Source organism: Rana temporaria, chromosome 11 (assembly GCF_905171775.1).
Source record: "Rana temporaria chromosome 11, aRanTem1.1, whole genome shotgun sequence".
NCBI lineage: Eukaryota > Metazoa > Chordata > Amphibia > Anura > Ranidae > Rana > Rana temporaria.
The window spans coordinates 20195479-20220653 of record NC_053499.1 but is presented as its reverse complement, the minus strand read 5'-3'; the positions used below and the strand labels follow the sequence as shown (position 1 = coordinate 20220653).

Below are 25175 nucleotides of genomic sequence, written 5' to 3'. Positions count from 1 at the left end.
CAAGTAATAAGCAATCAGTTTCCAGTTAACCCCATTTACCAGCGATGAAATCTGACTCACTGCCGTGATTTAGGGTGCTGTGTACCGTACATCACAAAATCACTTTGCATTTCTTCATTTCATTCTGGGTAAGAAAGAGATTTATGAAGGAGTCAATTTCCCGAAAAATAAAATAAAAATTGGCATGTGCTGGAGAGTTAACGAATTAAAGCTGATCTCTTGGATTACCACATATTGGGCCAGATTCAGGTAGACTTACGACGGGCGTATCAGTAGATACGCCGTCGTAAGTCCGAATCCGCGCCGTCGCAACTTTAAGCGTATGCTCAAACTGAGATACGCTTAAATGTTGCTAAGATACGGCTGGCGTAAGTCTCCTACGCCGTCGTATCTTAACTGCATATTTACGCTGGCCGCTAGGGGCGTGTACGCTGATTTACGCCTAGAATATGTAAATCAGCGAGATACGCCTATTCACGAACGTACGCCCGGCCGTCGCAGTAAAGATACGCCGTTTACGTAAGGGGTTTTCAGGCGTAAAGATAAACCACCAAAAAAGTCGTGTAGCCAATGTTAAGTATGGACGTCGGAACCGTGTCAAATTTTTTAAATTTTACGTTGTTTGCGTAACTCGTCTGTGAGTCGTTCACGTCGAAAGCATTGACGATTTGCCGACGTCATTTGGGGCATGCGCACTGGGATACGTCCACGGACGGCGCATGCGCCGTTCGATCGAAACGTCATTTACGTGGGGTCACACTTAATATACATAAAACACGCCCACAACTTCAACATTTGAATTAGGCCGGCTTATGCCGGCCCTAATACGCTACGCCGCCGTAACTTCAAATCTTTGAGAATACCATACTCGCCTCTCAAAGTTACGGCGGCGTAGCGTATAGGAGATACGCCCGCCTAAAGGTATGTGAATCTAGCCCATTGTCTAAATACAAGAGACCTGTTTATTGGTACTTGAATCTTGGTGTGATTTGTGTATTTCTTCCGGATATGAGACTTTTCTGTAATAAAGACCGAACCTTGTTCAGGGGGACTGGTCTTGTCTCCGCCCCCTCCTGTAGTGGGTGGGGTCTACTGGACCCCTCCCACAGCTCTTCACAGTGATGATGTCACTCAGGGGCGGACTGACAACTCATGGGGCCCTCGGGCAATAGAAGACTATGGGGCCCCTGGGCTTACAGACGGCCACCACGCCAGGAGGCAGTGCAGAGGCGGGGCAGCTAAAATCTCAGGATTTTCACATCAAAAGCATGTTGGTTTCGGACATATCAGGGACAGATGTAAAAAAAAACATAGATTTTTACATACTGTCCATGGTTTTACTGAGCCTGGCAACCCTGATGGGGCCCCCTAGTGACATGGGGCCCTCGGGCAGTGCCCGAATGACTCAATGGTGAGTCCGCCCCTGATGTCACTGCTACTTTTACAAAGTATTAACTGTATTTACAAATTTGGTGCTCACATCGATCAGGTACTGTGTGTTTTCTGTGGTTATTGAGGAATTCTGTATATTTGAACAAAGGTTTTTGTTCCCGGAGTTCAATATATCACAGCTTATCAGTCCTTACATGTAGTGGCTGCAATAGTTTCATTGGTCAGCTTTTTTTCAGCATTTTCACCTAGTAGTGATCATGCTAGGAACACATTTCCTGCCTGGCTATACTCACTCACTGTACTGTATTCTCATCTTAATTATGTAGGGCAGGGTTGTTTGTTATTTTGGAGCTGGGAAAACTGCTAAGGCCCCTTTCACACTTGTGCAACTTGTGACTGCAAAGTGGCATTCAAAGTCGTGATTTCCAATGATAACCATTCATATATGTGTGACTTCAAGTCGTGCTGACTTCAAAATAGTCCCTGTACTACGTTAGTTGGACTTCAATGCGAGTTGAAGTCCATAGACCTCAAGTTTACACAGGAATCCCCAGAATACGCGTTGAATTTGCAGCATAATCGCGGTAAAATCATGCAACTTTTCTGAAGGTGGCCATCTATGTAGAGATGGGGGTTTGCTTAGACGCTTTAGCAAGGAGAACATGAAGCAGCACAGAGAAGAGTAGTGGTATAAATTGACTGGTAATTGAATTGGTATTAAATGGACTGTAGAGCAAATCAGCAAAATGCAAAAAGCACAAAAAATGCATAGGTGTGAATCCAGCCTTAATATAGAAATATGGCAATTACAGATCATTTTCGTTTTAAGAATGCTTGTTCAATTTTCTAATTGTTAGTTGAGTCAAAAAGACATTCGTTTTTAACCACAGTGACAGGAAAATTTGAAGGAGCAGGATGGAAATTGTTTCTAAATTAAACAGATTTCTAATAGTGTACGTGTTTTTCGTTCAGACATTCACTGTTCAAATGTTAAAAGTAAAATAAATTACCTACTGAAGCAACCCAAGCAACCCAACTGTCCCTGATTTCGAGGGACTGTCCCTGATTTGGAACAAAGACCGTCTTGTCCCTCTGCATTCGTCTCTCATTTTGGTCTGATCTATATAGTTATCTTTCAATAAGTGTTTCTCAGTGCAAAACCATTTATTACATTTCTGCATTTATAAAATTTCAAAAGCCAATATAAAGGAATTGTAGGGGTAAAAAAAAAAAAAAAAAGCACTTGTGGGTTTAACTAATCTTTTTTTGTTGCATAATTCTCTTTAACCACTTAAACCCCGGACCATATTGCCAGAGCACTTTTTGCGATTCGGCACTGCATCGCTTTAACTGACAATTGCGCAGTCGTGCGACGTGGCTCCCAAACAAAATTGGCGTCCTTTTTTAACCACAAATAGAGCTTTCTTTTGGTGGTATTTGATCACCTCTGCGTTTTAGTTTTTGCGCTATAAACAAAAATAGAGCGACAATTTTGAAAAAAAATGAATATTTTTTTACTTTTTACCATAATAAATATCCCCCAAAAATATATAAAAAAACATTTTTTTTTCTTCAGTTTAGGCCGATACGTATTCTTCTACATATTTTTCGTAAAAAAAAAAAAAATCGCAATAATCGTTTATTGATTGGTTTGCGCAAAAGTTATAGCGTTTACAAAATAGGGGGTAGTTTTATGGCATTTTTATTAATATTTTTTTTACTAGTAATGGCGGTGATCAGCGTTTTTTTTTCCGGTACTGCGACATTATGGTGGACACTTCGGACACTTTTGACACATTTTTGGGACCATTGGCATTTTTATAGTGATCAGTGCTATAAAAATGCATTGATTACTATAAAAACGCCACTGGCATGGGAAAGGGTTAACACTAGGGGGCGGGGAAGGGGTTAGTTCCCTGGGTGTGTTCTAACTGTAGGGGGGGTGGAATCACTAGGGGAAATGACTGATCGCTGTTCATACATTGTATGAACAGACGGTCAGCCATTTCTCCCCTGACAGGACCGGGAGCTGTGTGTTTACACACACAGCTCCCGGTTCTCGCTCTGTAACGAGCGATCGCGGGTGCCCGGCAGTGATCACGACTGCCGGGCACGGGAGTAAGGAGCGTGCAGGGGGCGCGCCCCTATTGGCGGCTGGGAGAGATGACGTAGATCTACGGGATCTCGTCCAGCAGAGCCGACCTGCCGCCGTAAAACTGCGGCAGCTGGTCGGCAAGCAGTTAAAGGTGGCGGGGTAGGGGGCGTGTCCTATGTCTATATAAATTTACTACTGGGTGCCCCTCAATTCCATCTCAAAAAGTTGGGCGTTATGTTACGTGCCAACGGGCATTTGCCCAGTCACTGCATATACACAAGCATGGTGGCATACCTGTTCCCAAAAAGATCCTATACCGTCTATTCCTTAATTTTTACATCTTCCTTGAGAGACAAGAGCTGGGATATTCCTGTCATTATAGAATATAATATGTGCGCTGTGCAAGCATGCAGAAAATCAAGATGATGTGCTGTATAATGGGGTTTCATGACGGCTGGATGAGAGCAGAGAGAATACTAATGTCCTACTCATATGGATTAGATCCACAAACACAAGACTGCAGGAATAAATTATTTTTACACTTAAGTATTATTCACAGTCTTCTTTACTGTGGTATATTCGCCTACACATCAAGGAGGCAGCCATATTGTGGGCTGAATAAATATTCATGAATTTGCTGTGTATTAATTCACCACAAATGGATCCTTATAAGGGCGTTGTGCTAGCTTAATGGTTAGTATTGTGGCCTTACAGCACTAGAATTTTGGGTTATATTCCCAATGGAGTCACCATCTGCATGGAGTCTGTACCTCTTGTGTATACTCCATCAAAATGTAGTAAATGGAATGACAGGGAACAACAAGCTGCACATGTAAAAGAAAAATATATATACCGTATATGGGGCCAAAAACTGCTCCCAGCAGCATACAGAGTTTGCATGTTCTCCCTGTGCCTGCGTGGGTTTCCTCTGGGTACTCCGGTTTCCTCCCACGCTCCAAAGACATGCTGGTAGGTTAATTAGATCCGGTCTAAATTGGCCCTAGTATGTATGAATGCGAACCTTAGGCCTCGTACACACGACCGGTTTCCTCAACAGAATCCATCAAGAAACTTGGTGGCAGAGCTTTTTTTTACACACGGTCGTGTGTACGTTTTTCATCGAGGAAACTGTTGAGGACCTCGACGAGCAAAAAAGAGAGCAAGTTCTCTTTTTCCTCGACAGGAGTCTGAATTTCCTCATCGTGTTCCTAGTCGGGCTGGTTTTCGACGAGAAACTCGAGCGTGTGTATGCTAAGAAACCCTTGCATGCTCAGAATAAAGTATGAGACGGGAGTAAAAGTAGCATTTGTAATGGAGATAGCACATCTGTCACACTGTAACAGACTGAAAAGTGCAAATCGTCTCTTACCAAACTTTTACTTAACACGCAGTAACATGAGATTAGCAAAACCAGCCCCCAGGGTTGTGCCAGTGGAATCGACCTTCCCCTGCCATTGTATGTGTTGTACGTCACCGCGTTTGAGAACGAGGACATTTTGTCTTGACCGTGTGTACGCAAAGCAAGCTTGTCGAGTTCCTCAACAAGCCTAACAAGGAACTCGACGAGCAAAATGTTGTGTTTCGCCCGACGAGTTCCTCGGTCATGTGTACGAGGCCTAAGGCCTCGTACACACAACCGTTTTTCTCTACAGAATCCATCAAGAAACTTGGTGGCAGAGATTTTTTGCAGAGGAAAACGGTCGTGTGTATGTTTTTCGTAGAGAAAACTGTTGTGGATCTCGACGAGAAAAAAAGAGAACATGTTCTCTTTTTTCTCGTCGGGAGTCTCAATTTCCTCGTCGTGTTTCTCGTCGGGCTGGTTTACGACAAGAAACATGTTTGTGTGTATGCTTAGAAACCCGCGCATGCTCAGAATAAAGTATGTAACAGACTGAAAAGCGCGAATCGTCTCTCACCAAACTTTTACTTAACACGCAGTAACATGAGATTAGCAAAAGCAGCCCCAAGGGTGGCGCCGGTGGAATCAAACTTCCCCTTTATAGTGCCGTCGTGCTTGATGAGCGCACTTTATCACCGCTGTTTGTGAGTAGATTTTAATTTTTTTATAGATTTTTGTTGGATAATGCACTAGGCCAGTGTGCCCTCTTCCCTTTATTAATTTCTACAGTGCTGTAGGGACAACCCCATTCCTAGAGGGCAGCAAGGCTACCAATGACCATTAACATTGGCATGGTGGGCCCATTCATGTATGTGCAGGAGTATTGCTGTAGGACCCACCTCAGCCTATAATTGGTCAGTGAAGGAGCAGAAGGAGAAGTGATTAGGTCAATATGCTTTACTAATTCATACATGCAGAGGTATAGCATGCTAGATAGAAGCGTCCACATAAGGATCAGTTTATTTTTTATTCTTCAGTACAAACTCTTCAAAGAAAACTTGTATTTGGGAAAATATCAATACTGCCATAAAAATAAAGTGATGAGCGCAAACTGAACTAGTGAAAGAAAACAATGTAGCAATATTACAGTGATCACAATCTAAGATAAGAGGTTATAATTGTGATATAAATCACAAAAAAACATAGAAACAAGCAGTGAAAATAGTCCTTTCAATAAAGAGCCAAAAAATTAAGAAAAAAAGTCCATAATGAGGTGAGTGCACAAATGGGTATAACAGCTGATTCAAAAACTTCTGCCAATAGAAGATACTGCATCTAGGATGGTCTTCACAGGTATTGAGCTCACAGAGCGCTTACCTCCAAACAGTAGAAAATGCGCCTCAACTAATTCCTCAGGCCACTGGAATGGGATTTGGAGCGTCCTCTGTAAATGGAAGCAGTCTCTGTCCTCAAAACGATAAGATCAGCTCACAACGACAACCACGAGTCAATCATAGATGGAGTGAAGAAATACAAACTCTCATCGTGAAACATGTAAAGCTCAAGTGGTTTTAATGAAGCTAAAAACTTGCTTACATGAAAAACAGTTAAAAAACGCCAAACATAGGCACTTCCGGTGGGAAGGTCAGGGTAACGCGTCACTTCCGGTCACGTCTAAACCTTACGCGTTGCGTCACGTGACTTCATCACTAGTTCAGTTTGCGCTCATCACTTTATTTTTATACCCTTGTTTTGTTGTTAGCACATATTAGATTTGAGCAGCATTTTGTTTGTGCACCAGTCATTTTTCACTGTTGGCTAGCGCTTTAGTTTTATCAATACTGCCATACCTAAAAAAAAAAGAAGCTAGTTGTATGGCTGTAATGATGATCCAATGGCTTCACTTCTTTATTTCTTCATTACTAACCTGGAATAACTATACAGATTAAAAGCTCTGACTCAATTTGGATTTTGATTCTGCATAGTTATAGTTGGGGTTAGTAAAACAAATTTGTGACATCAGAGACTGCCAGGCAACTTGCATTTTCAGAAGCAAAGTCAGCAAGAATAGCATCTATAATTCTCTCAGGGCAGGGTTACATTTAAATCATACGTGTTGGTTGCTAAAGTAAAAAAAAGTCCACTTTTTCTTCTGCACCTTCGCTTCCACTGAAATCCTTCCCTAGGCCTGGAACATACTTGTGAGCAATGTCTGTGAGCCCGTGTCATTATATGAATAATAGGATGCAGTGGGCAGAGTACCAGCACAACACTCTGTGTGCGAGGGGGAGGAAGCGAGGTGAGAAATTCACTAGCAGTACAAGATGTTCCACAGGGCTAGTTCCAGGTTACAGAGGACGAGTCACCATCTAGTATCACCTGCAATAATAGCATGTTTCATGTAAACACCTAAGGAGGCCTGCACACAGCACTGCAAACATTACAACCAGCAAATTAATGAACATCAATATCTGTGGCTCCTGGACTGAGCTGTGCCAACCGAGCTGTCCCTGGGCATTCACTGTATTGTGATCTCGCTTCGACTGGTTCATTAAACATGAAACTGATATGTACAAAGAAGTGGTTACTAACCACAGAGTTATCTGAACAAGAAACACTTAGGGCCTATTCACACATACTGCATTGAGCTGCATTGAGCTGCATTTTACTGCACTGGAACAATGCAGATCACTGCATGGACATATAGAAGATGGTTGTTCATACCAGAACGCTGGTGTCATGTGCAGTGCGTTGTATTAAAATGCTACATGTATGCATTTTAACCACTTGACCTCTTGAAGGTTTTACCCCCTTCATTACCAGACCATTTGTGCCATTGAGCACTGCTCTACTTTAAAGCGGAGTTCCGCTCATCTGATCCCTCCTCCGGTGCCACAATTCCCACTTCCGGGAGTCCAGGCTGCGGCCTGTGATGTCACCGCGGGACTCTCTCCTTCTCCCCCTGTCGCCGGGCCAATAGGAGAGAGGAGTGGGGCCTCGCGCATGTGCAGTAGGGCAGTGGTCATCAACCCTGCCCTACAGGGCCCACTAACAGGCCAGGTTTTATGTATTACCATGGGGAGATGCAGTCTAGAATACTGCAATCACTGAGCAGCAAATTATATCACCTGTGATGTATTTCAGTTATCTTGCAAACCTGGCCTGTTAGTGGGCCCTGTAGGGCAGGGTTGATGACCACTGCAGTAGGGTTCCCGGCATGAAGCCGAAAGGCTAAACTGCCAGGTTCCCTTACCCGTAATGGCGGCGGCAGCACCTGACAGCAGATGGAAACATCAGCTGTGGTTCCGACATCGAGGGACTCCAGGACAGGTAAGTGGCTGCTGGCTTTTATTTTAAATTTTTAGTCCGGAACACCGCTTTAACTGGCATTTTCTTGGTCATGTAACGCTGTACACAAATTAAATCTTTATAATTTTTTTCACACAAATAGAGCTTCTGTCTGGTGGTGTTTGATCACCACTAGTTTTTTTTTTATATATAAACAATATATTTTCTAATAAGTTCCATGTCTTTGGTAAAACAAAATCCCAATAAGGGTATATTAAATAAATCAGTTATAGCATCTACAAACTATGGTATATATGCTGGAATTTATACACATACCTGTTCCTCACCTACAAAACCTTGTATAATCTTTTAAAACAACCCTACAGCTTGGCCTCCTCCAATAGATTTGCTGTATTTTAGAACCCTCGCCCTTGAAGTCTTCTACATTGTGTTGATATGGAACTTGAAGAAGAATTCCAGGTATAGGTATTTCATACATAGTTACATTTATCCAGCTTGAATCAATGTAACTCTGTATATACCATACCGCAGTGTTTCTCAACTGAAGTCCTCAAGGTGCCCCAACAGGTCACGTTTTTAGGATTTCCCTCAGATGAAATGGCTGTGGTAATTACTAAGACCTCGTACACACGACCGAGTTCCTCGGCAAAAACCAGCAAGAAACTTGCTGGGAGATATTTTTTGCCGAGGAAACCGGTCGCGTGTACACTTTCGTCGAGGAAACTGTCGAGAAACTCAACGAGCCAAAAAGAGAGCATGTTCTCTATTTCCTTGAAGGGAATGGAGAAAATTGGCTTGTCGAGTTTCTCGACGGTTTCACAAGGAACTCGACGAGCAAAACGATGTGTTTCGCCCGTCGAGTTTCTCGGTCGTGTGTACGAGGCCTAAGGCGGTGAAACTGATCAAATCACCTGTTCAAAATTATGGCTGGCCTGAAAACATGACCTGTTGGGGCCCCACTGCCATACCTGACCAATGCCCCTAGAGGCTGGAAATCACTGAAGTAGACACCACTACTCCAGTGATCTCCACCTGCTTCCGGGTCCTGCGAGCAACTGCATTCCTGCTTACTGAACACTGAAGGTTGGTCATTGGCCGCATAGGCGCCATTCAGAGAAGGCTGTGCATTCTGACGGAATGCAAATCGCTCTATGATCGGACAGGGCGGAAAACGTGACAAAAATGCCCAGCCTCTTAACCCCATCCAATCAGAGAACACTTTGCATTCATTCAGAAAATGCAAAGCAATCTCTAAATGGCGCTCGTGATGAGCAGCCAATGTCCTGTGTTAAGTAAGGTAGCAAAGTAGGTGCAGCCGCTCAGCGTGGGACCCAAAAGCAAGTGGAGAGCAATGGAGTAGCAGTGACTACTTCAGTGATTTCCAGCTTATAGGAGCATCAGCCAGGTATGGTATATACATAGCTATATTGGGCCAAGCTGGACCAATGTAACTATGTATAAAATATTCATACCTTGAATTATTCTTTAACAAGTGTAAAATATACTGTATATACAATGGGCCAGATTCAGAAAGAAGCGCCTATCTTTAGGCGGGCGTAGCGTATCTCAGATACACTACGCCGCCGTAACTTAGAGCGGCAGGTCCCGTATTCAGAAAGAACTTGCGCCCTAAGTTACGGCGGCGTAGTGTAAATGGGCCGGCGTAAGCCCGCCTAATTCAAACTAGGCTGGTAGTGGACGTGATTGTAAATGATTCGTGACCCCACGTAAATGATGCGCTTTACGAACGGCGCATGCGCGCGCATGCTCAGTATCACGTCGAATTTTCTCCCTAACTTACACCGGCTCAATGTTTAGTCGACGTGAACGTAACCTACGCCCATCCCCATTCACGGACGACTTAGGCAAACTACGTAAAATACGACGCTGTTCCAACGTTTCCGACGTCCATACCTAACATGACTTACCCCTGCTTTATGAGGGGTAAAGTTACGCCGGTCAAACGCCTTACATAAACGGCGTATTTTAATACGCCGGGCGCAAGTACGTTCGTGAATCGGCGTATCTAGCTCATTTGCATATTCGACGCGGAAATCAACGGAAGCGCCACCTAGCGGCCAGCGTAAATATGCACCCCAAGATACGACGGCGCAGGAGACTTACGACGCTCATATATTGGCCAAATCTATGCGTAACTGATTCTAAGAATCAGGCGCATAGATACGACGGCGCACATTCGAACTTACGACGGCGTACGTGGAGATACGCCGTCGTAAGTCCTTTGTGAATCCGGGCCATAGTCTATCTGTAAAATAATTTATCTAGCTATAGCCATCCTCTGTGAAATCTTCCAGATCTAGCCAAATAGGAACACAAAAAGAGCTCTATGTAAGGAAGGCGGTTTTCTCACCATTCAATTGTGTGAATAGCTTGGAGGGTGAAAATAGAGGCTTACTGTAAATGGTCTTTACACTGAACACCCAGGTCACATTGTATACTGCTCACCTCTCCATAGCAAAACACAGTCTTTTATTTCACAAATACAGGCTGTTAACACGCCACGGCTGATAACTTTACTCACCCCAGCTAAGATGAAATATTGGCTTTCCCTCTTGTAGACCATTTCTAGTTTGCAGTGTGTTTATTTTTGAACAGCGTCTCCAGGCAAACATTTTATGTGAGCTGCTAATCCAGGAAAGCGAATGCTGACATCAAAAAGTCTTCCTTATCTTTTTTTATATTAATAACCTGATGTATGAAATGGAAAGCAATGTTGCCATTTTGGTTGATGTCAAAAAGCTACGTAAAATTACTAAAACTCAGCAGCATAGTGGCCTAATAGAGAAGGATCTGTACAGAATGGGCACTTAGGCTGCATTCACACCTGAGCGTGGCGTTTTTGGTTGTTTTTTCCAGGGGGTTGGACGCGCGTATTAATGCGTATTTGTGCGTTTGCATACAGCGTCGTCCGACGTTTTTGTACTTCGACGTTTTTTATTTTAGCCAATAGGAAAAATTATCATCTTTTCATCACTTGTTGCTATGTTTGTAGATTTTTTTATCTTCTGCCTGGGTGAAATGTTCTATTGATTAAAGCGACAAAACGCCCGTAGCAAACGCTCGTTGTCACGCTAGTCGCTTGAATCGAGCGTTTCCATTACTTTCTATGGGAAATACAAACGCTCAAAAAACGCCCAAACCGCCCGATTTGCGCGACAAAAAAGGGTCCGGAACTTGTTTAAGCTTCAGGTGTTCGGCGTCAGGCGTTTTGGAGTGGAGATGTGAACCATCTCCATAGAGAATAATGTATTTTTTCCCCTCTAGCGTTTTTGAGCGTCGCGCTTCAGGCGACAAAACGCTCAGGTGTGAATGCAGCCTTACATGACAAATGAAGCTTGGTGATGATTGATGTATGATTTTGCACCTAGACTGTAGTAATATCATTGCCCCCCGTACAATAATTGGAATATGGATGAGGAAGACCGCGATGAAGGAGGACCTTCACTGCATGTTGTGTGATAGATACAAAAGCACGTATAAACAAGGGGTGTAAAAAAATGGAGATTGAAAGCATGTGATGTGAGTATATAACATTTGCCTGTCTTACATATGGAGTACAGTTTTACCTAAAGCCCAACTCTGGGATAACACTGCCTGTATGACATGGACAGTTCCCTTTGGTTGTCCAGTGGAGAGGTTCCCTCAAGATTCAAAAGAGGACTGGCATCAGCCCAAGGGAACTGAATGGGACTGCCAAGTTCTGCTGCATCATCGGCCCTGGATAAGGGAGACTGGGGTGAGTATAATTTGCTTCTCCAAGTAGACATAATATCAGGCAATGTGTGTTAAAGGGGGTTTTTGCTCAGAGTTGGGCTTCAAAGTTAAACTGAACTCAATAAGTGAAAATTGGAAACATCTGTACAATGTAGGGTTGCACCAATCGATACTTTTATCGATGCCGAACTAAGCATTACACATGTACTTGTGTATATGCTACCATCTAGGCTGGTTTGCAGTGCGATTTCAGGTGCGGGTCAGGTTCCAATGCGAATTGTAGTGTATGAGATTAGAACTCGCACCAGGACAGGACTGAGATCGCACAGGACTCCTTTTCAAGTCACACTAATCTGAATCTGATGTGAAACTAATGTCTCTGCAAGTGAAATACATGCATTTTCCCATCAGTTTATATGCATGTATGGTGTAAACAAGCCCTAATAAAATGACTACAAGAAAAAGAGGGATGTTATCCCATGGGAAAACCAAGAAGTAGTATCCATAAGTGATTGGAGGGGACATGCTCATTTTTCTTTGATGTTTATGCCCTAATAAAATGACACTAAAAATAGGTATCGATAATTGATATTGGCGAACACTTGAGAAAAAGTATCGGTGCCTTGTCCTAAAAAAAATGGTATTGGTGCATCCCTAAAACAATGGTAAGTGTGCCTACACAGTACCCTGAAAAAAGTACACTATGTCCTGAATTCCTCCTGATAAATAGCAGAATACTCCCTAATATGTGAGGGTGTCTAGGCACTCCTTTGCCTACAGCCTCATAGCTGTATATCTGCAGTGCGTAATCTAAGGCACTGCAGCATTTTGCCTGCTAGCCTCAGGACATTTGGAATGATATTTGGTGATGTCACTACTGTGCTGCTCACTGTCCTCTATGCTGGAGACTGTGACATGAGGAAGTAAAACCCTGCCTCTACCAAGATGGCCGTCTCCATACAGAAACACAGTGACCACAAGGTATGACAAGTTAGTTCTTCTTTGACCTTATGTAAGCATCACAAGTCTCTTTTAGTAAGGCAACAAGCAATGTACAAAGTATAGTAACTCATAGCAACCAATCAGCTTGCACTGACTGCAAACCAAAATGTATTTGGTTGCTGAGTTAGCATCCTTCACATCGATTGAATGCTCTGTGCACTGCCTTAAAGCCTGACTACTGAAAATTCTCAGTGATATAATACAGATACATCGTTTTCACTGCTGGATCTAAGGAGCCATTATGTTACAAATAGTGATGGATGACGATCAGCTGTATACCACAAAATTCCCATCTCCTGTGTGCACAAACAGCAAAATGCCAACCATCTCTTAACCTTCATTTCTATCTGGCGTGCTGCATATCAACCACTTCCTTAGCTCAGTATCAAACAGCTAAATTCAGCACCCAGGACTACGGTTCCTGTCTCCATAGCAACCCAAGCCCCGGCACTTCCACCACAAGGGCAGCCATGTTGGAATGCTCACACTAGTTAATTGTATGAGAACACTGGATGGTGCAGGACCACATGGCCCATCTTGTCTGCCCATTTTCCTATTAGCCATGAAATCACTCGCTAATTGGATGCTGGTGGAATGAATTTCTGCTGTACACTAACAATGTAACCTGTTTTACTCACAAACCCATGGAATCATTAAGCATTGTGTAGTTCTATGTTCGATGTGCATAAGTCGATAGAAAGAAAATTCTGTTATCTGATTCCTGGACATTATGATATGAAGAATAAAGTCAACCTTTAAAGAAACATCTATCACCACTGAAATACATAGCGAATGCTACAGAAGGCATTTAAGAGAACCAGTTGTGGCTGTAAAGCCCCATACACACTATCAGTTTTCCTGCAGGTTTTTCTCTTCAGATTTACCAAAACCATGTAGTGCAAGGGCCAGCCTAATTGCATACAAATTGAAACTCTTGAGGTTTGACCTCATATTAGATGGTTTTGGTAAACCTGAAGAGAAAAACCTGCAGGAAAACTGATAGTGTGTATGGGGCTTTAAGAATCTTAAAAGGGTTGTAAAGGTTTTTTTTTTTTTTTTCCAAATAGGTTCCTTAAAGCTGGTCCATTGTTGGTTCACTTACATTTTCCTTCCATTTCCCTTCTAAGTGTTTTTTTTTTCTTTGTCTGAATTTCTCACTTCCTGTTTCTCCTCAGTAAGCTTGCCCCATCATCCGAGCCGTTCTGGCTGGGGGTTAGTCAGCATGCTCGCCCCCCCTCCCATTGCACTACATGCCTGAGGGGGTCTCCCACACAGGAAGTGAGGAATTCAGACAAAGAAAAAAAACATTTAGAAGGAAAATTTAAGGAAAATGTAACTAGCACTAGCTTAAAGGAACCTATTTAGAAAATAAAAAAAACAAACCTTTACAACCCCCTTAATCATAGTTGCTTATGACAAATATATTTGCCTTAGTATTTAACTTTACTTTACTTATCTGACTCTAGTTTGAGAGTCAGACCGAGGTGTGTCCGACAGTTGCTGCCCTCTCACTTGACTTCAGCTGACTTTTCACCTCCTGACACACTGAGCTCTCAGGTACTAACAAAGTAAGTAAGTGGGCAAGTACAAATATTTTGTACATTTATAATAATTAAAGTGGTTCTAAAGCCTTTGGCCCCTTTCAGACGATCGGCCTGCAAAGATCCACCCGTTTGTTTTTCAGGCGGATCTGAGCAGGCCACCCATTCACTTGTATGGGCAGGCGGATGTCAGCGAAGATGTGTCCGCTGACACCCACCTGCCATCCGTTCCGACAAGATCTGCTGAAAACAGATGGATGGCAATATGTTCACCAGCAGATCGGATGGTGTCCCTTTTCATCCGATCTTTCCATAGACACAGTGGGGTTCTGACAGGTCCGTCCCTGCACAGTGAGCGGAGACAAACCTGTCATCCGCCTGCTCAGCAGGGATCAACAGAGCAATCCGACGCTGAGCTACAGTAGAAGAGTCCGCTGAGTGGATCCGCCCCGTGTGAAAAGGGGCCTTAAAGTTTTACTAAATCCAGGAGCCTGCATTCACTATTTCTGGTTTCCCACAGTACACAGAACATGGAAATGCAATTATTTTAGTAAATATAAACTGCCAAATACCTTTTCTCATCATCAGTATGTAGGAGTCTTGTGTCTTCTATCAGTATTTTGTTAAAGCTTGTAGGAAGAGTTTTCATTGTACTCTGACTGTCCTATGAGCCTACAAGCCCCCTGATCCTCTGCCTGGACAGTGCTGATTGTCCCTGTGCTGATCACATGCACTCTCCCAAGCAAAACAACTCTGCAACTTGCTCCCTAGCCTCTGTTCTATTAGAACTGGGGTCTTCAAACCCCCGGCCCTCGGGCCACATCTGGCCCGCTTGCGCATTATGTCCGGTATGCAGCGACTCTGCCGCTACAGCATTGCCAATCTGCTTGCATTTAAAAACACCTGCTGTCATCAGCCTTATGCACAGCAAGTCCTGGAAACAAAGCTGCTTCCCCGCAGCCTTCCACGCTGACCAATGATGTCACCAGTGCAGCACCTCCCAGCTCCTGCCCGCTCTTTGTCAGCGATCCTTCCGATTTCAGCCTGCTTGTATAGCAACAGGACGGAGATGGGTTGTGCAAGAGAGCTGTAGTGTGTGCATGTACTCATTCTGACAACAATGTAAGAGGCAAAAATGGAAACGTGCTTCACAGATATAAAGGAGACTGGTGGGGGACACAGAAATGGGAAAGACTCTGGTAGGGGACACAGATGTGCGGAAACGCCACTGATGGGGGACACAGATGTATTCATTAGTCATATTTATTTAAATGTTATTCATTTACAAATAACTTTTTTTTTTGGCCCTCGAATATTTGTAAAATCTACAATGTGGCCCTTGTGCATTAGGAAAGGCCGCGGCTTCGGCCTAGCTCCGGAGCCACGGCCATAACATTAGGAAAGGCCGCAGCTTCGGCCTAGCTCTGGAGCCGCGGCCATCTTGGTACACCCGGCGGCGGCTCTCGTCTCTGTTTACACCCACAGAGGAGGAGGAGCCAGCACTCGTGGGACACACCGCTGGGAGTACTACCTGGGGGGGGGGGCTTGTCTGCCTGTACTACCTGGGGGGTGTCTGTCTGTTACTACCTGGGGGGGGTGTCTGCCTGTTACTACCTGGGGGGGTGTCTGCCTGTTACTACCTGGGGGGGGGTGTCTGTCTGTTACTACCTGGAGGGGGTGTCTGCCTGTTACTACCTGGGAGGGGGTGTCTGCCTGTTACTACCTGGGAGGGGGTGTCTGCACTGAGGGGGGACTATAGTTGGTGGGGGGGGTGACACAATTTTTTTCTGCACCGGGTGACACCAACCCTAGTGACGCCACTGCAGTGGGGGAGATGTGGATATTACAGTGGGGGGGGTGTGGATATTACAGTGGGGGGGGGGAGATGTGGATATTACAGTGGGGGAGAATTTTTTTTATTTTTTTGCCGATCCGAAAAATGATCCGATCCGTGACTCCTGATCCGAGGAACGATCCGAACCGTGAGTTTTTTGATCCGTTGCACCCCTAACTGTTACTGTTATCTTTAAATACCCCAGTCTACACCCTCTCATAAGGTGTATTAAGGGCCAAGCTGCTCCTGACGTTGCCTCTCACAATGCATTGCTTCAGTACCTGTCGAGTGCATAAATGTGTCATTTTAGGGACAGGTGGTACCATGCTAAAAGAGGGGGAGAGGGGAAATGGAAGTGTGGTCATGTGGCCTACACACCAAGGAGAAAAGCCATTCACGGAAATCCCATCTGTAATTTATTAGGAGAAAAATATGAATAAAGGATGATTCCCAAGCAATATGGGGCACGTGAGAAAATCTATCAGTGATAAACCAAAGACAAAATAAATGAATTAAGCAAAGCAATTATATTTATCATAGAACACACACAAACACATTAACGTAACACTGTTTGCCTTTAAACCTATTACGCTCTCACCAGGAGATAAAACTACATAACCACAGAAAAGAGTTGACTTGGCCTACTGATGTGAGAGGTAAGTCAAGGTTTGCATAATTAGAAGAGGGAAGGTCTGGACAGCCGCACTTTAATAAAAACGCCTTTATTGTGCAAAATAACAAAAGTACAAACCACAGCAGGGTACAGGATAAAAAAAAACTGACGCGTTTCACACTCTCAACAGTGCTTAGTCATAGTTAATACAGTGGGCTCTGATTTTGATGCTCCCCAGAGGCTTGAGCAGCCTTTTTTAATATCAACAATGACCAGTGACAGCTCATCACATGTAAAGACACAAAAGCAGTGGCGGCTGGTGAAGATTTAGGATGAGGGGGCGCAAGACCCCGTCCCTCCACGTTTGGCCCCTCCCACTTCTCATAAGCCACACCCCTTTAGAATCCACCCACTCCTTCCCCTTATTCCACTCAGTGTCAGGAGTATGCAGCCCCAGAATCACAGCACAGAGTATACAGCCCCAGCATCAAAGGACAGAGTATACAGCCCCAGCATCACAGATCATGGTATATAGCGCAGCCTTACAGATCACGCAAACAAATGAAAAAAATGTTAGTAAATCACATATATCTGCATTCTACACCCTGTAAATCGCACAAATCCGCATTCTGCAACCCCCCCAATCAGGTTAGCTACAGTGCTTTACCCTATACACATGGCAGGGGGTGGAGGACACAGCAATCACCCCCCCTCAGACCAGCACAGGGTGGCAGGGCAGACAGACACGCTCCTCCAGACAACAGCCTCTTCTTCTTACAACACTACTACAAGTCCCAGCATTGGAAAAAAAAAGCCATGACCACTCATCATCCTTCGAGTTTTAAGTTACAATCTGCTAGGTCCCCAGCTGATTTAGTTCCCTATGTATGTGTGGGACTACAATACTAGCATCATAGAAATCTGGTGCATGCAATTCCCAATTATGGGACTACAAGTCCCAGCATCGCACGGGCACCCATCCTCCTTGGAGCCCTATACTATAACCTGCCTGGACTTGTAGTTCTCCACCCTCTCCTGGAGAGATCAGGATCATGCATTGCACACCAGCCTGCTGAGATTTGTAGTTCTCCATTCTCTCCCTCCTAAGACTCTGGTTCATGCAATTCTCTTAGGCAAGGGACTACAAGTCCCAGCATCGCATGGAAACTCTGCCACTTTGGAGCAATATGCTATAACCTGCTGGGACTTGTAGTTCTTCATCCTCTGCTAGGTTCTGCAGGTTCATGCTATATCCCATGTTTGGGACTACAAGTCCCAGCATCACATGTGTACCCATCTATGTTGGAGCCCTATACTATTTCTTGCTGGGACTTGTAGTTCTCCACCCTCTCCTGGGGAGATCAGGATCATACATTGCACACCAGCCTGCTGAGATTTGTAGTTCTCCAGCCTCTCCCTCCTAAGACTCCGGTTCATGCAATTTTCTTAGGTAAGGGACTACAAGTCCCAGCATCACATGACCACTTATTTACTTGGAGCCCTATGCTGGGACTTGTAGTTCTTCATCTTCTGCTAGGACTCTGGTTTATGCAATCTCCCATGTATGGGACTACAAGTCCCTGCAGTGCTAGGAAAACACCTGGACACCCATCCACCTTGGAGCCATACACAATAACATGCTGGTATTTGTAGTTCTACATCCTTTCCAGGGGACATCAGGTGAATGCATTGCACAGCACCAGCCTGCTGAGAGTTGGCCCAGGAAGCATGTGTTGGTTATACAGGTCAGGAACATGCACGCACCCCTTGCCTTGCACAAATACTAAATACATCTGAATCAGGAGTGGACAGCCTGGAGCCGGAGGACTATTGTACAGAAAACTGCACAGACAGTCATTGGTGATCAGAGTGGGATGTGTGGGGTCGATCTAGCAAGGACAAACTATCTTAGCATGGTAAGTGTGGCTCTCTCTGTCTTCTTACCTTGCTTTCAGCTCCGCTCGGGCCATGCAAAGAACTGATCTGCCGAAGTGACATCACTTCCGGTTTGTCTATTCCACAAAACCCGGAAGTAACAGCTACGATGCAAACAACAATCCTCCAGCCCAGAGCCCATAGTGATTATACGGGCGGAAGCTAATCGGCAGTTTGCATTGCGCCCGAAGATGAAGCGCCACGTCTGCAATCTCGTGATTGCATTGACGTGGTGCTTCCCATAGGGCACTGGTGACCAGCGCCCAAGTGAACTTAAAAAAGAAAAAAAAAATTGAATGACATTTTTTCTTAAAGGGGCCGTTTTAAAAAAAATTTATTTTTTTTTTTTCATTTTTTTTTTTTTTGGTCACTACAGGAGGGGGGGGCGGCGCCCGGGCGCCCCCTATGGACGGGCCGCCACTGCACAAAAGGTTTACCAAGTTACTTTAGTAACAGATAGTTCTAAGGTTGTTAATAAGATAGAAGAAGAATGTAATCTAGTTTACAACAGTTAAAATATATCTATAGGCTGTTTTTTAGGTTTTGGATAGAGTAGAGAAGGGTTGAAACCCTTATGTGTGGGCTGATTTTACTTCACTTCTTGTCCCAGAGACCCAACAGTGAATCCACTCTTGGATAGTTATCACCAGATAGGCCTCTCCACCCGTGAAAACTGTAAGGCCGCGTACACACGGTCGAACAAAACCGATGAGAATGGACCGAGGTTCAGTTTTATCGGTCCAAACCGACCGTGTGTATAGCCCATCGGTCCAAAATTTTAAAACATGCTTTAAAATCGAACAGATGGCCGCTGCCCGATCGGTCCAAACTGATGGTTTGTACAGAAAGCATCGGTTCAAAACCTGTGCATGCTCAGAATCAAGTCGACGCATGCTTGGAAGCATTGAACTTCGTTTTATTCAGCACGTCGTGTGTTTGACGTCACCGCGTTCTGACCCGATCGATTTTTGGAACGATGGTGTGTAGGCACATCAGACCATCAGTCCGCTTCAGCGGTGAACCGATGAAAACGGTCCGACGGACCATTCTAGTCGGATGGACCGACCGTGTGTACGCGGCCTAAGATTTTGGATTTCCCATTATTTTTTTCCCCCCAGAGACAATAGTCACCAGGAAAAATTATTAAGGTGAATCTCCTCAATGGGCAAAAAGCAACAATAAATAGCTTGATAAGGTTTTGAACACTTCCCTACTCCATGCAAAACTTTAAGAAATAACAATTTGGTTTTATATATACTTTAAGCATGGCAGGAACAGGCTTCAACTCATGATATTATTTATTTATTTATTTATTTATTTTTCGTTTTACCATCAGCTCACAAAAAATAAAAAATGTTTAGGAAAGCATCAAACTCTTCAGTTTGGTACTGCAAAACATCAGTGCACTTAAAGTGGAAGTAAACCCTCCTATTGTGTTCAGCCAAGGAAGTTGCCATATTGGCTTGTGTTTAATCTATAACTGCCATGGTGTTGCACACATTATTATTATTATTATACAGGATTTATATAGCGCCAACAGTTTGCGCAGCGCTTTACATCAGGGAAGACAGTACAGTCACAATACAAATTAATACAGGAGGGATCAGAGGGCCCTGCTCGTTAGTGATCAGTTATGACACCAGTCATTGGATGGTTTGAAAGTTTGGTTAAGAGCACCAATGGGAGACTTATATTGGTGCCGGAAATGTAACTGTTTTTTTTTTTAAAACCGTTAAATGGATGAGTTTACTTCCGCTTTAAATCCCAGTTCATCAAGCAAGCACCCAGCACTGAAGCACACCTTTGTCATATTACCTTGCTAATAATAAAACGTATCACAAGTAAACCAACCTTGTTTTCCTTGAACACAAACATCATGGTACAAACACCAAAATATGACCGTACAAGGACACCACAGCCACCGATCAAGCAATATTTTTTTTTTCCAGTGTCTACTCTGCACAGCCTGTAAACATTGGAAATGCTTCATAGCCATATTCAGTCCATTGAGGTTGGAAATCACTCCACCGTCACTTATCGTTTTTGGGATCTACATAACATTGCCACACAGCTCCACAGCACATTGAACAATGCGTCAAGCTTCAGTAAAGCAAGCACAATTTACATGATCTTCTTCCAACAAATCATCTACAACACACGGATCGCTAGAGAAATCAATGAATAACATCCAAAATTGCATGCTGAACACAAGCTTTGATATACAGAAGTATTACAACAAATCTGGGCTCATTTAATGCAAATCTGTCACATTCGCAGCAAGATCAAGCATGGCAAGGCAGGCTAAAATATTTAGAAACATTTTTTTTTTACAGAATTTTGCTGAAAATCTGCAGTTCAGTACCTTTTATTCAAATCTGTGACCTCATAGGAGTCAGCTGCATGAAGCCAGGAACTTCGGACATTGCTTTGTGCTTGGCTGGCGCAGATAATTCTAAACGTAGCTTGTGCTCAGAGAGGATTCCATACTATGTCACATTCATTTGGACAATGACAGCCTCAGAGACAACATGTTACCTTATCAATGTAGCCTTGTGAAGAATCTACTCCATGTCCAGGAACCCTCTGAGGCCCCGTACACACGGTCGGACCGAACCGATGAGAATAAACCGAAGTTCAGTTTAATCGGACCAAACCGACCGTGTGTATAGGCCATCGGTCTGTTGTCCTTCGGTCCGAAATTTTAAAACATGCTTCGAAACCGAACCAATGGACCGCTGCCCGATCGGACCAAACCGATGGTTAGTACAGAAAAGCATCGGTTCAAAACCCACGCATGCTCAGAATCAAGTCGGCGCATGCTTGGAAGCATTGAACTTTGTTTTATTCAGCACGTCGTGTGTTTGACGTCACCGCGTTCTGACCCGATTGGATTTTGGACTGACGTTGTGTACACATATCAGGCCGTACGGCCACTTCAGAGGTGAACCGATGAAAACGGTCTGACGAACCAGTCACATCGGTTTTGTCCGACCGTGTGTACAAGGCCTTAGAGGTGACTGGAATCTTTTAGTATCACAATAAAAGTAGCAGTGACCCACAGCAACTAATCAGCTTTCAGCAGCTAAGAGAGGGTGGATTTGTAATAGACATTTTGTGATTTTGCAGAACTTGAAACAGAAACCCATGTTGCCTACCTCTATAAGGAAGTCTCCGGTCCTCAGGCCGGCTTGCCATGCCACCCCATCCTCATCCACTGATTCCAGGTACTGAAGAGCAGGGAAGGCCGGTGTTGGGTTAAATTCCTCAATAGGAGTGTCCGCTAAAAGGGATAAAAATAAAAAAAATTAAGCCTCAAAACCCCAGAAAATTCGTTTCAGAATAGGAAGCCAGTGACAGACTGGTGGGAAAAGTGCTCTGTAGCCCTTTAGTCTGTTTGTAAAGTGGCGCATCTGTAGCATGTATAGAACATGTTGCAGCAAAAACAAAATTTCTAAAGAGAAAACAACTAGTCAGATCACATTTAAATTAACTTGCCGTTGCAATTGCCGGCACCCAGCTATTAAAAAAAAAAAAAAAAAACGCTCCACACTCATTGGCGGCTGACCACCGAATGCCTCCTCCACCGTTTGACAGTTCTTATATAGGTAAGGGCGGGGCCACCTGGCGACATCACCTGGTGGAGGCATTCCGCGGTCAGCCATTAAAGGGACACTAAAGGTTCACGTTTTTTTTTTTTTTTTTAAATAACAAACATGTCATACTTACCTCTAATGTGCAGCTCGTTTTGCACAGAGTGGCCCCGATCCTGGTCTTTTGGGGTCCCGCAGCAGCTGTCTCGGCTCCTCCCTGCATCAACTAACCCCCTTCATGGGAAGTGCTCTCCCAAGGGTGTTAGCTTGTGGACGCACTCCCGTGATACAGCCGGCGCCGACTGTATCATACGGCCCGCCGCGTCGTTGTTTGACAGCAGTGCTATCCAATGACTGCGCTGCTATCAATCAACCAATGAATGAGCCGAGAAGCCAGCACGTTCACGGTGTGGGACTTTCGAGGGGTCAGGTAAGTAAACAGGGGGGGCTGGGGGGCCACTAATCCTCAGATGTTTTTTCAAAAACATGTACCTTTACAACCCCTTTAAAGAGTGCAGAATGTTTTTTTTTTCTTTTTCGGTTTCTGACAGTGCGGTGGGGGACACCACTTTTTTATTTTATTTTAATAAAGGAATTGTCAAAAACTGCCTCTGTGTTTTTATTACTTTTAGACACTTTTTTGGTGAATAAGTACACATTGACATGGGGGGGGGGGGGGAGGTCTGGGGTCCCATTCTTAAAGAGGAAGTAAACTGTTTTTTATTTTTTCTGACCTGCAAAGTAAAGGCATAATGTGCTAGTATGCATCGCTGTGTGACTGGCTGGAGCCGCATGATGTCACTTCCACACGTGTGCGGTCACCGGTCATGGCACAGAGCTCTGTAGGAACACACGGGCAGCCGTTCCTTCAGAGCGATTGTGCCAATTACATCATTTGCTGCATATACAGTTAATATCTCCTAAACGGTGCACGTTTAGGAGATATTTACAGTACCAATAGATAAGCCTTATCTATGGGGACAAGGTGCTTTGGGGTGGGGAGAGCAGATCTCCCCCCCCCCTGCCTCGAAGCACCCACCCCCCCCCCCCATGTTAAGGGGAAGGGGGTCTGATATGGTTCAGGAGGGGGAGCTTGCTCATCCCTCCCCCTTTCCTGACCTGCCAGCCTGCATGCTCAGATAAGGGTCTGGTATGGATTTTTAAATGTTGGTGTGGTATGGACTTATTTTTTTTCTTACTATTTTTTGACCGGCAATTTTTTTTTTATTAGCTGTCAGCAGGGAAGCCCATTGAGAGCTGATGGCTCATCAGTTGGTAAAGAAGCCACACCCAGCTTCCCGGCCCTGCTCCTTAACAACCAGCTTTCACTGTGCCCTGATTGGGCAAAACTTTGCCCAATCAGGGTGCAGAATGCACTGTGCAGCGTGCAGTGCATTGAAAGGCATTTGGCGGGGCTAAGACCTGCTGGACACCCTGAAAATTCAACCAATGTTCAGCCAATGTTCGGCCCGAACTCATAACCTTAGTCCCATGTGTGGTCATCCCCTTCCTATGAACATGTCATATCTTAAGCAGGTCTGAACCTGAAAAAAAGCTTACTTACTGTTTGTTATTTGGTAGGAGGTGGAAACAAAATATGGATCTGATTTCACTGACAGTGTGTTTGTTCCAGGTCTGTGACTGACTGAGAAGTAAACAAAAGACATGAAGAAGAGCCCTGGAGCTAGTATATGACTTTGGGTAACAGACTCAGAAATTTCAATTAATGTGTAGGTCAAGCTAAAAACTGTTGCTGGTTTTGGATAACATAGGGAAGGAATAGCACTCATGTTGGTTTTTTTGGATAGTAACAGTACTCTTTCCTAAACAGAGAAAAATAAGTTCTGGCTGGACATACACTTTAAGGCCTGTTTCACACAGAACTTCTTGAAGCTTGTTGAAAGCCTGTTGAAGCCTGCCAGCAGCTTGTTTAAAGTGGCAATCAACACTCCCATTAAGATCTGTGTATAACATTTACAAACTGGAGCTGAATGGTACTTTAAAAGCTTCAACAAAGCTTGCTAAAAGCTCTGCAAAGAGTTTGTCAAAGCTTGCTGTTCACAGTGCTCCTATACAAGGTAAAGCCTGTGTTAAACATACTTTAAAGTGGTTTCACTTCTTAAGAGACATATAAAGTTTAGGATAGATTCTGGAAATGTTAAAATCCCTTTCAGGTTTCTTCAGCCATCTGTGTGTCATTGAAAATATTTCTCTTCACTTTCTGTCCTGTAGACCAGCCTTTTTCAACCACCGTGCCTAGGCCAAAATTGGCCAAAAAATTGTTTACAGGCCAGGAGGTGGATAAAAATGTATTTACTTTTCTTCCAATAAATAGAGCTTTCTTTTGGTGGTATTTGATCACCTCTGCAGTTTTTATTCTTTGTGCTATAAACAAAAGAAGACCGCCAATTTTAAAAAACAAAAAACAAACAATAATTTTTTACTTTCTGCTATAATACATATCAAAAAAAAGTTTTATTTTTTATTCATCATTTAGCCAATATGTATTCTGCTACATATTTTTGGTCCAAAAAAATCGAAATAAGCGTATATTGATTGGTTTGTGCAAAAGTTATAGCATCTACGAAGGGGATAGATTTATGGACTTTTCTTTTAAAGTTTTTACTGGTAATGGCGGCGATTGCGGCGGACAAATCTGACCACAAGTGACACTTTTTTGGGACCAGTAACATTTTTACAGTGATCAGTGCTAAAATAATGCTCTGATCAATGTATAAATGACACTGGCAGGGAAGGGGTTAACACTAGGGGGCGATGAAGGGGTTAACT

At 43.9% G+C, this 25175-nt stretch overlaps 1 protein-coding gene across 5 annotated transcripts in view; it reads right to left on the bottom strand.

Annotated features, from left to right (window-relative positions):
- SHANK2 (SH3 and multiple ankyrin repeat domains 2) overlaps positions 1-25175 on the bottom strand; it is a 530251-nt gene that overhangs the window by 169138 nt on the left and 335938 nt on the right. For 3 of the 5 annotated variants that reach the window (XM_040328114.1, XM_040328117.1, XM_040328118.1), the window contains 2 exons: positions 23950-24030; positions 21951-22075 (listed from right to left, as the gene is read on the bottom strand). In XM_040328114.1, coding sequence (XP_040184048.1) covers positions 21951-22075; positions 23950-24030 — 206 coding nt within the window. The remainder of the gene's footprint in view (positions 1-21950; positions 22076-23949; positions 24031-25175) is intronic. The other 2 variants (XM_040328115.1, XM_040328116.1) reach the window with 1 other exon arrangement.